The following is an 11,662-nucleotide window of genomic DNA, read 5'->3' as shown; positions in this document are numbered from 1 at the left end:
GAAGCTGTGGCTGCCCCATCCCTGGCAGTGTTCAAGGCCAGGCTGGACACAGGGGCTTGGAGCAACCTGCTCTAGTGGAAGGTGTCCCTGCCCGTGGCAGAGGGTTGGAACTGGATGAGCTTTAAGGTCTCCTCCAACCCAAACCAGCCTGGGATTCTATGAGCAGTAATAACATCACACATAATATCAACCCCACATCATGTAAACTCCCCTGAACTCTCGGATTAAACCAAGTAGTACTTTTTGTCTGAAAACACACTTACATTGGCCCAGCTGGTTCATCATCTGCAACAAGAATTCCGATGTAATCCAGGGAAAGACAAGGAAAGGAAAGGGAAAAAAACAAAAAGAGAATCAGTCTTTGCACCGTGCACCGGCCAAGCCGCGAACAGCAAACCGATCTATCTACAGCATTAAAGGCCATTCCACTTGGGAGTGCAAAGATTCATGGAACTGCTTGTCTGGATTCAGGGTTTAATGGCAGGTATGTTGCCTCAATGGTTTTAGTTAACACTTGGGATGCTGGTCATGAAGAACTGCAACTGTAGCGGACAGATTGTTGCAATATGGTCAAGACTCATCTTGTCCCCAAGTTCCAGTGGTTCAATCTCATAAAAAAATAGATGAGAAGACAAACCAACAATTGAGTTGTAAAATCCTGCTGGTTGTTTGCTTGCATTGATATTGCTTTAATATAGATAGCATTTTTTATAAGCCATTCTTCAACTGCTGATGGGTAATTACTGGTATATACCCCACAGGGTATATACACCACATGCTCTTTTTCCCCTGGATGATCCAACCTCTACATATTCTGCTTTCCTCAAGGTCTGACTAGATCGGACCTGGTTCGGAGGAGGCTGGAGGTGCAATGCTTGGTTCAAGTATCCAAACGCAGTCCATGGGCAGCAGCAGGCATCGTGCGTGTGTCCGACAGGGCTCAACACGCTGGGAAGAGGCAGGGTCAGGGGTGTTGTAACACCTCCAGAGACACCAGCTCTGCAAGACACGGCCTTGTTCTGCTCGTGTCTTGTGGCAAAACTGTTCTCTTTAAAGAATTGGGAAGAACTCTGCCAATGAGTAATGTTTAACATTAGTGACCAATTGAACTTTGGTGTTTGAATTAGAAACCCCCTTGTTTTGCTCCCAAGCTGCAGTGTGGAAGGCAGAAGTGCATTTAAACAGCAGTACAAAAATCAATCCAAAAGGTTAACGCTCCCGTAGAGGTATTTTGGGGGGACCAATTCAGGACCTGCTGGTTTTGGCACTCAACAGTTGCCGTTCCCACCTCAGGCTGGAGGGATGTGTCACTGAAGCCTTTAAGAAACTCTCAGCAGGATTCCACAAGGGTGCTTAGTGCACATGAAGCAGGTATGGAAATTACAGTCTCAACAGTGTGGGCATCTGCATGAGCACACGCTAGGAGTAATGTCGGTCAAAGGGGACATTACTCCACCTGTACCTTCAAGGCAACGGATAGGCAAAGCCACCGCTAGCACAGACAGTGACCGGAACAGAAAAAAAATACTTCAAAGAAAAGAAAGAACTAACCACAAACCAAGAGCTTTACAGCCAAAATAACACACTAGCGACACACCAGTGTCCACAGAAGTCCATTACCAGCAACAGTACACTACCGGACAAGATACAGAGAGAACTAGGACTAGTAAGGACAACCAGACATCAATGTGCTGTTGTATATACAGTGGAGATATACAGAGACACATCAGGTACTGAAACACAAAGCACAGTAGAGTAAATCTACAACTTCCTTCTACGAACATCTTTTGCTTCATAAAAGATCTTCAAGCCGGCTGCACTCTGGGTGGGAAGCGCCTCGGCCCGACAGCACCCTCCCTCCCCTGGCCTGGACGCTGCCGCTCTGCACTAGTACTCGGGACCTCAGCTTTCTGCCAAGCATCAGACATCTTGGAGAGTTTGTTTGGCCACACTTCAGGAACACCAAACTGCACCGGGAAGATACAAGCTCCCTCTCACTAGCAAATAACCAGTTCTCTTTCTCTGTTAAAATACTTCCATGGCTGTTGCAGCTAAGTCATTTTGTGTGCTTAAAAAAACCCCCATCACGTTTATAAAGGCCGCTATCGGGTGTTTTCCTAACAAAGAGCCAACAAAAATGCTTATTTGGAATACTTAAGGGTGGATCACCACCGCTCATCCCTCTCCTATCTATAACCTCAATGGAGATAAAAGAAGCCTGAGGGAAGTTTCTCTGTGCGTTCCTCTCCCGGTCAGGCACTGAACTGCTGGCAAAGCATCCCCAGTAGAGTACAGACAGAGACCGAAACCGTAGCGAAACCAGGGGGCAACAGACCAACAGAAAAATAAATACAAAATCAGACTAAAGAAAGATTTAAAAGAACAGCAAACTGAAATCCAAATTAGTTGTGAATGTGAATGAAGAAGTTTTAAGTAAAAAAAAAAAAAACGTGTTAACGTTATGACTTGTGCGTTGTATAGACTGAAGCGGAGATTAAACAAACTCCAAAGCATGCAGAGCTCTCACTTACCACCAGTTTTTTAAGGGTATGATGCAATTGAAGGGGGGAAACAAAAACAAAAACAAAAAAACAAAAAAAGAAGTCATAGTAACCGACAAGTATCAATATAACTCAACCCCTTTATGCCAGGCGAGCTGCTCTAGTGACCGCTGCTCACAGCATGGACACCCTATGGCCATAGAGCACGTCCTCCCAGTACGCTGCTGCATTCCAGCCCCTGGGGCTCCCACAATGCTGCCAGGTGACCATGTGTAACCCCTCCTTTTGCAGGCATTTCCTTTGGAATTGGGAGGGGATCTGCAGACTCCAAAAACCCCACTGCTGATACGATACAAGAGTTAAACACACCAACCAGCCGGGCCTTCCTTGTAGGCACAGCGCTGCCTGAAACAGCCCATTTTGGAGGGGTAAGGTTAGAATTTGCTGCGGATTTAACGCATCATGTAACACGTGTAATCAATCCTTCCAGGCAAAAATATCCACACATTAAAATTGCAAGATGATGACAAATAAGATTTGCTTTAGCTCCTCCACTTGCATGAACTGTCTGGGAATGTAACTCGTGCTTGGGCAGTCAGAGAATGGGGGTGTTTCGTGCTGCCACCCCCCTACCTTCAGCCTTAATTTAGGAGGCATTTTACTTGGTCCTCAGTTTCTCTTACCCCGTTTGGAAAGCTACAGGGTTTAGTTTTAATACCAAATTCATCTCATGTAGCCTCTGACTGCTGCAAGTTCAAAATTAAACATTATTGGGTACTTCCAGCACTAAAATCCAGATTTTTGCATCCAAAGGGACTCTATGATTCATGATTTAAAACTTGCAAAGAAACTTCCAGAGAGAAGTTGAGAGCAGCAGCTCCAGCAGCAGCTCTTACACTGGCACATGGCACCCCTCAGACCTGCCCTTACAGCTCAACAGCCAACTGGAGCGTTATTAAAATGACAATTTGGGGTCAAATAATCAAAAGGAAAAGCCAACATTAACCCATTTAAGGTTGGCTGCACTCAAAGGTAGCATCTACCACCACAACACATGTTGGCTTCGGAGCAATGCTCTTCCCTTTGCCTTGGTTAACAGGAATGTTTTGGAGGGAGGGGGAAGAGGCAGTGCACAGAGACACTCAAACTAAAGCTCCGAAAGAGAATGAAGGGAGAAGCGTATTGGAGACTCTCTGGCCAAGATACTTACACTGGAACCCTGCTCCTCTAACAAACCTAGTGCATAAAGGCCCAGAGGAGCCAGGCTGTTTGATTAGCACTGTGCTACAATGATGCTGGCCCTTGACAGCAACGTGCCTATCTGATGATTTTCTCCCCTTGAAGAACTTTAAGCATGGGAGAGAAAGGTGCAGGTCAAGGAAAAAATAACCCCCAAATTTCACTCGTTACAAGGCAAAACCGTTTCAGTGAAAACATTTTGTTCTTTAAATTACTTACAGTAATAGCAGGAGCAGGGAAAGTCAAGAGAAAAAAAAATTAACATTAGAAAGAATGTGGGGATATGGATGGAGCTTCTGCAGAGCCAGAGCAGAAACACACTTATGGCAAGTCTTTGTGTTAAGCTGAGAAATGAGAAGGGAAGAATGAAAAAGGACACGTTACAACCCCAGTCACCTCATGGCTTTGAACTGAAGGTCAGAGAGAATATGGATTTTAAAGTAAAAACTGTTCACATTCCTGCAGGGAATGTAGGAAGGAGTTTTTACTTTCTACTTACCCCAGAGCACACCCTTTACAATAGTGTCTTTGCTAATATTGGGCTATTTGATCCAACAACAGAAAGAAACCCACTTTCTTTACGAATATTTCGTGTACTACATCTGGGTCATGATGGTTGATCGCTACATCTATCAGAAATAAGCAGCTTAAGCTATACCACAGAGGAATCAAAAGCTATTTGCTTCCTTTTGTTGTCAAGGGAAGTCCAAGCAACTTGCATTGAGCAAAATGCATCAGCACTCCCCTGCTGAAACCGCTTCCCATCGGGCATGCAGCGACGTGCTGGCGCCTCTGGCCTCCACATGCCACGGTCATGCAGCTTTCATCACCCAAAGCCACGGGAAGCTGCACATTATCCACCCACACCGGGTTTTACACAAACCTGGCTGCCCTCTGGAAAACAGGGATGGGATCTGTCTATTGCTTTACCAGGTGTAAAGCAGAGGATGCAGAAATTCAAGAGCCATCCGCCCTCCCTTCCTCCTTCCAGCACATAATTTGGATGCAAGGGGGCTCGCTGCAGTTACCTCCCCTCCCAGAAGGATGAGAATGCCCCTGATCCACAGGTACAACAGCAAGAACCTGCACCAGGCATCCCCAGTGCCACAATTTCTAGTTAGAAACACAGATTTCGTGGGTGCAAAGTCACAAATCTAAATTATGTGAAGGAGGAAATCTTAGCAAAGGAGCTACTGAGCAGCCCTGTTCCATGGCACAAAAAGCAAGTCAACTCCACACAGAAAGCAAGGTCCATGCAACTGAAAAGCCCCCACCCTGCAGTCAGGAAATGCCAAAGTTAAAGGAGCAGCCTCGCTCTTCCAGCATGGCAGCGCTTCTAGAGGGAGGTAACACCTTCTGCAAGGGCAGCAGATCCCTTGGGAAAGGGTCTTGGAACACAAAGCAGCCATTTAGACCCCCAGCCCCTGACATCCGAGCAGCCTCCCTCTGCGGGGACACAGAAAGCTGAGAAGAGCTGCTCCAACAGAACCAGGTTGCCCATCACTCCGCCCCTCCACCAAGAGCTGAGGTAGCGGGCACACGAGGGCAGGTAAGTTTTAGCCCGTAGAACATGGAGATGAGAGAGGGGGAAAGGGAATTCATTCAATTGCCTTGATTTTGGCTGGTCAGGTGGAGTTCCCAAGCGCTCTGGAAAGCATCCCAGATACCTTCCAGGAGACAGGTTACGTTTCTCTCCAAACTGTTGCATCCCCCACTAGTAACTGGGTGCTTCTGTTCAGCATCAGTTATCGAAAGCCCTTTTTGGCACTTTGTTTAGACTCACCAAGAAGGTACAGCCCTCAAGCCTAGCTTGAGAAGCAAGATGAGCAATATCTGGAAGGCAGCACCTGCGTGAAGATGAGCACAGCTGAGAAAGGTAGAAAGGACTCAAAAGGACTCTGCCTGTTGTTATTAGCAAAGTCTGGAGCAATCCTGCTCCAGCTTTTGGCTCGGGCTGGTTTTGTCCGAGGAGATGAACACAGCACACCCCAAAGGACTGCCTGTAACTTGTGTAGGCTTAGCTAAGCCTGGCCTAGAAACGACATCACCTGGGTTCTGCACGAGGTGAGAGCTCAGCGTGGGCACCAGCATCTCCCAACAAGATAAATGCAGCTCAACAGCATTTCATCCCACACCAGCAGCAGCCAGGCTCTGCACGGTCTGCAGGTACACTTCTACATTGCTGATTTCACACTCTCTCAGCTACAGGAAAGTTCTGAGCTTTGTGGATACAGGGAAGGTACATTTAGCATCACTGCTTTTCTTCCCAAAACTTTTTAAGAAATCCTTAAAGCGTCCTGAATAAGTCACCTTTGCACTAAGCCTGTGCAGAAACCCTCCCCTCCGGAGATCCTCAACAGGACAGCCATCGGCCTGAGGATTCTCAAGGGGAAACTGAACATGGGAGGCACCTTTCCCCATGGTAGCATCTGTGGCAGTCCTGAGCATTGCAGAGGGGCAAGACTACAGGTGCAAAGCTTGCACCCCAACACTGAGACTGGTTACTGGCAGCAGGCACTGAATCTGCAGGAATGCAGAGCCTGCAACAGGAGGATGTGCCAAGCCGAGTGACAACGATCGAGCAGGCAGCAGTCCAAAGGATCCATCCTCAAACACAGCTGGGGGTTTTATGGCTCCTTCTATCTGCTGTTCCAGAGCAAAGGAAGAACAGTGGAGAAACCCGGGGGCTAAAGGAGATCCGGAGTTATTGCACCACAGGAGGAGAGGGAGGGGAGTGGTGGTAAATGTGAAGGAATCTCAATGTCTAAGGAAAACATTTGGAGTGGTCCAAGGATGAAATTCACATCCCAGGAAGAAGAGCCGTCAGTGAGGAACTGCTGCTGAGGCTGCTGGGTTTTTCCTCTGTAGCAAGGAGGCACTAACAGCTTGATCATCATTGCTGCAGCAGCTTTGTATTGAAATCTGGCACAACCACAACCCTCATCCTTAAAGCTTAAACACATCAAAGCCAACGCTAAAAGAGAGAATTCAGAAAACCAGCTCAAAGATCACGCCTGTTGCCTAATAATTTTTATATCAAGTAATACAATATGTAGCCTAATATCTGCCCGAGTTGCTGCCTCAGCTATAGGCCCACTGATGTTCCCTGCTACTGCTCACTGCAGCATGCGGAGGTGGCTGGGTGATTTTGGAAGCAGGGAGTTTCAATGCCACATGATATGCACGCCATTGCATTCAAACATTAACTTTGGCATTCCGTAACGAGGTATTGACAATAAGAAAATGAAAAATAACCCATGTAAAACATCCAAGGGTGGAAATCAGCAGATAATCCATGATTTCTCACAGATGCATTTGTCAAATGCCCCTGCTTGTAGGGTGTTGCCCACCACGATATCACAGAAAGCTCCAAGTGCCTTTAAGGAAAATGCAAGAGTATCCAAGGGAAGGTAGGACTCAAGTCAGCCTCTAGGTGAGAAGATGTTATTATGCCAATCGTGTCTCTTCATCCAGGCAAACTTAATACACAGATATTGACTGTGATATTCAGGATTGGATTTTGTCCTCCAAGAAAGTGAGCAGAGAAAACACATGCCCATCACAGAGGTGCATCACTCTCCAGGACTCAAGCTTAGCCGTCTGTAAACTAACAGCAGACCGAGCAAGCAAATGTAGTAACCTCAGTTACTTGGCTCATCGTCTTGGACTCCTCCGTCAGAGATGATGAACCCGGATCCCTCAGGCACCCGAAGAGCAGCCAAACCAGCCAGGAAAACTTCAGCCTTTGAAACAAACAGGTAGAGACCTCTTCACCTCCAACATGTGCTTAACCGTGCCACCATGGTGGCTGCACTGCGATCTGGTCAAGTCAAAGCCAATTTCTGTTGGCTTAAGGCCATTTGAGGCTGCTTGCAATGCTCACATTACAACCTGGTATCTTACTTTGGTCCTGGTGCCACTTCATCAGATGAAATTTGGAAATGCAGGGAGCTATGAACAGCCGCCAACATAGAGGTGAGATCCTCTCTGGCCATCGAAGTCAGGCCAACACAGCACAGCAACATGGAAGACGTGCAAGAGAAGATTTAAATTGTCTTTATTGAAGTTTTCTGGGCTGGTTGAGAGCCACTCTGAGGACAAACTGCTGCAGTAGAAACCCCTTAGCGCCTGTGAAGCTGTTAGTTATGCAGAGGAACATGCACTATCAAGTTTCTGTTGGATACACACCTAGACAAGAGTCAATGCATGCTCTGTAAGCAGTTAGTAAATGCTACTCGAGTGGTTACGATCAAAAGCCAGTTTCCTCTAGGTATGCACTACTTAAAGACAGTTTTGATCTGCTACAGATGTCATCCAAGCCTCAGCCATTCTCGAAATATTAACATTTATCATCTGTTTGAGGAGATTTTGGGGTTTTTTCATTCTCTGAAACGTAGCTGAGGAACCTTGAAGTTGGTTTTGTTCAAACTTCAGAGGCAGATCCTGGGTTCAGCATCTCCCCCAAGGCAAATGTCATGCTGTGTTATCACACACACCTTGTGCAGCTCGACAACAACTAGTCGTTTCTGCACAAGCCACAACACAGCTGCCTTTGGAAGTCATCTGCCCTGCTAGAGGGCTTCTCCAAGCCAGGAAGACACTAGTGACTCAGTGCTTCCCATGTGGATCCAGCACGATGCCCTCCGTGTACTCCGAAGCGCCTGCTCCGTTTCCTGTTCCAACAGCGTGATGGCATACCAGAGCTTCCCACAAGGATCACTGGGTAGGGTTTCTTGATAAAAATAGGTTTTCTTCACAAAAATGAGCAGCTTGGTGCCACATTAACGCCTGTTTCTCAGTGTGGTTCTTTCAAATACTCACTTTAGCCTCAAACTGCCCCTTCTCCCTTCTTTTAAAGAAGAAGTTATGCAGAAGCAGCTCAGAAATGAAACAGTTACTACTTGTTTTCTGTACTAAACACAGTTTAACTAATCAGTGCTACTGTGAAAGCTGATAATAAAAACCTAACCTTTAGAAATGTAACTCAGTGGCTATTACAATTAGATATAATTTCCAGAGCTTTACTTAAATACAAATTCAGTTACACACCAAAATAAGAGCCCCCACTCTTCTAACATTAAGAACACGGTTTATTTCTGAAGCATCTCTGCAGTCCCAATCCCTTTAAATGTGTTTCTGTGCAAAATCTGCCCAGCGTCCAATCCAGATGCCACATGGAAGAGGGAGGGCCATCAGGGATTAGAGTGTTCCTGGCTCTCTCCCTGTGCTGCCCTACACTCCTTAGGGCTGGTGTTTAGGTCTTCTCAGGGCTGCTACAGCAGGGAAGAGATGGAAGCGGGAGACCCTTCGTGCAACAAAAGCTTTAAAGACATGGAAATATCCACCCTCCACCCCTCAGCCTGTGATGTTCAGGATAGTCAGCGTTAGGACTTCACAGACTTCACTTGCACCCTCTGCACTTGCTGGGCTTAATTTAACGTCTGGAGAGGGAAGAGGTGAGAAAGCAAAGAGCTCAGAGCTGACCAAACTGGGCTGCTGATCCTTCCTGCCACAAAGCCCCACTCCATCCTGCTTCCACAAGTTCACTGTGCATTTGGTTGGGGTTTTTCTCTCCTCCTCACAAGCGGCTTTGAGCACACTTACCGTCTGGGACTTCATCCGGCCGCTTCCTTTTCTCATAGATAACTATGATGACAACGAGGATAACAATCTCTGCCAGGATCCCCAGAAAGGGCCAGAGGGGAGCCAAGTGGCTGCGGACACGCAGGATGGTTGTGACCGAGACAGAGCCGACCTGGTTGGTTGCATTGCACTGGTACTCGCCAGGATCCTCGTTTATCTGTAGGTTTGTGATGCTGAGTTCAGTGTAGTTGTCTTTGTTTAAAATAAAGAATCTGCCCGAGGAGTTGTTGATGTCCTGATGAAAGGGGAAAGGTGGAAAAGAGCAAGAGCTTTAGCAAGTTCTGGTGCCTTTTCATTTCTGTCATGGAAACTAGAAGAGGTTTGAGGGGTTCTTGCAAAGAGCCTGGTCCGTAACGCAAGAGGAAAGCCCACCACTAGTGTTTGTTCTGGGTCTCTCACTAAAGTGAGCTGTGCTGCAAAGCAACAACAAAGAAATGCACCCAGAGCAAAGAGGAAAACCACCAGTACCAGTGAAGGTTATTCTACATCACATTAGGCAGGGTTTGCTAACTATTTCAGGTATGATGGTCCTAATAGTATTTTGCCTTTGTTGTGTTTTTAAAAGAAACAGGCACTCTGACAGATTTGTGGTCAGGGACCTCAGGAATGTTTAGAGAAGCTGGAATTCAAGGCCCCATATTCCTTCTACATTTGAAAAGAGAATTCCAGAGTTACTTACATGTAAAGAATTCAAAAGGGACAAAACTTGGACCAAGTATGGATGTGTGATCTTCACAAAGCTTCGTCTTGGATCAGTTCATCAAATAACTTCACCAGAAACAGCAGGAAGGAGAACCTGCACCCCACCACAGAGGACTTGCAGCACTCACTGCATCACCCATATAGCACTGCCCCATCCAAATGTAAGCTCGCTCTTAACGTTGAACGATCAACCCCTACTCTTACTTACTTCACATCTTTCTTCATCTATCAATCAAATTGCTACCTCTCTGGCAGATCATACAGTGACATAAAAATAGGTGAGCTGAAGGATTTAGCAACTTCCAGCTTCTCTTCTGCTATTCCAACTGCTCGTCCAACTCTCTTGCTCACTAGATCAGTTGCTACATGGAAAAATACAATGACTTTAACACTAACAGGTATCACTGCCACATCCTCGGATTAAATCTTCATTAAATTAAATTAAATCAAATCAAATCTTTTCCAGTAAAACAGTTTGAGAAATTCATATCCAAATGCATTTTTAAGTCCCATTTCATAACTCACATCTCACCATTTGTAGCAGATACCCTGAATATTGTCTCTTTCTGCACAGTGCATGACTTTACCCAGCAGCAATGCAACGAGCAACTCCACTCACGCCCCAGCAGTACAAATATCTCTTTTACACGTGCTGCTGCTGGAAAATTCCACCAATGCAGCAGGCTTTTCAGGAACTGTGTTTGGAAAAGGCACCCGAAATAACACACCCCTAACCCAAGGCGCTCGTTTCCCTCTTTACCAGGGGTTCTGGCAGGCTTTATCTGACACCTCAGTTCTCGTACCTCAAATACACCATTGACCTTCTTGCGCCAGACCCACTCGGGGTGCGGGAAGCCCACAGACTTGCAGTACATCAGTGCCTCCTGCCCCTCGTTCTTGTTTTCGCTCCTCTTGTGGCCGGTGATGTCAGGAATAGCTGCAAAAGGAAAGGAAAAACTCCGTGTTTACAAGCTGCTCATTAAAGACAGAGTTATTTTAAGCTCTTGAGAAGCTGAACAGAAAATAAGCGACAAGTTCCCTGTGCGCTGTTCCTTTCCCCCACTGAGCCTATGCTGCAGAAGAAAAACCGCGAGTCCCATGCGGCTCTCAGCTGAAGAGCTGTGTCCTTCAGGATGGGCAGGGGAGAAATCTCAACATCAGACTCGAGTTCTCTACCAAAAGCCTACAAAAGTAAGATGGCCCAGCCGTTCCCCTGTGCAGGAAGCTGAGAAACATCTCCATCTCCCTCCCCACTGCTCAGGAGGTCCCTGCAGTACCTTCAGCTTTGAAAGAGCTGTCGGAGATTCTGGTCACAACTTGCCCATCACATCAGGGCTTTGCACTGATACTGCCTGAACATGAATTTCTGAAAGCTGAATCAAGTGATTCTCCCTTGCAGCAGGATTTTGGCTTTGCTCCACAGATACACCCTGACTTTTTATGTCTGTTACACCCTACAGCAACACTGCTCCTGGGTACCTGAGATGCAGCAGAAGTCAAAATCCCTCCAGCACAGCATCCTTTCATTTAGCCTATACACAAATCTATATATTCTAAGGAGAGCTGCAGGTGAAGCT

General features: G+C 46.6%; 1 protein-coding gene across 2 annotated transcripts in view; it reads right to left on the bottom strand.

Annotated features, from left to right (window-relative positions):
- Window positions 1-11,662, bottom strand: part of NPTN (neuroplastin) — a 32,571-nt gene that overhangs the window by 2,040 nt on the left and 18,869 nt on the right. The window contains exons 4-6 of one of the 2 annotated variants that reach the window (XM_030497140.1): window positions 10,889-11,022; window positions 9,345-9,618; window positions 264-273 (exon numbers count right to left, since the gene is read on the bottom strand). In XM_030497140.1, the coding sequence (XP_030353000.1) occupies window positions 264-273; window positions 9,345-9,618; window positions 10,889-11,022 (418 nt within the window). Of the gene's footprint in view, window positions 1-263; window positions 286-9,344; window positions 9,619-10,888; window positions 11,023-11,662 lie in introns of both variants that reach the window. The other variant, XM_030497139.1, reaches the window with a different exon arrangement.

Source organism: Strigops habroptila, chromosome 9 (genome assembly GCF_004027225.2).
Source record: "Strigops habroptila isolate Jane chromosome 9, bStrHab1.2.pri, whole genome shotgun sequence".
NCBI classification, from domain to species: Eukaryota; Metazoa; Chordata; class Aves; order Psittaciformes; family Psittacidae; genus Strigops; species Strigops habroptila.
Note: the sequence above shows the minus strand (reverse complement) of the source record. Positions and strands in the feature narration are given on the sequence as shown.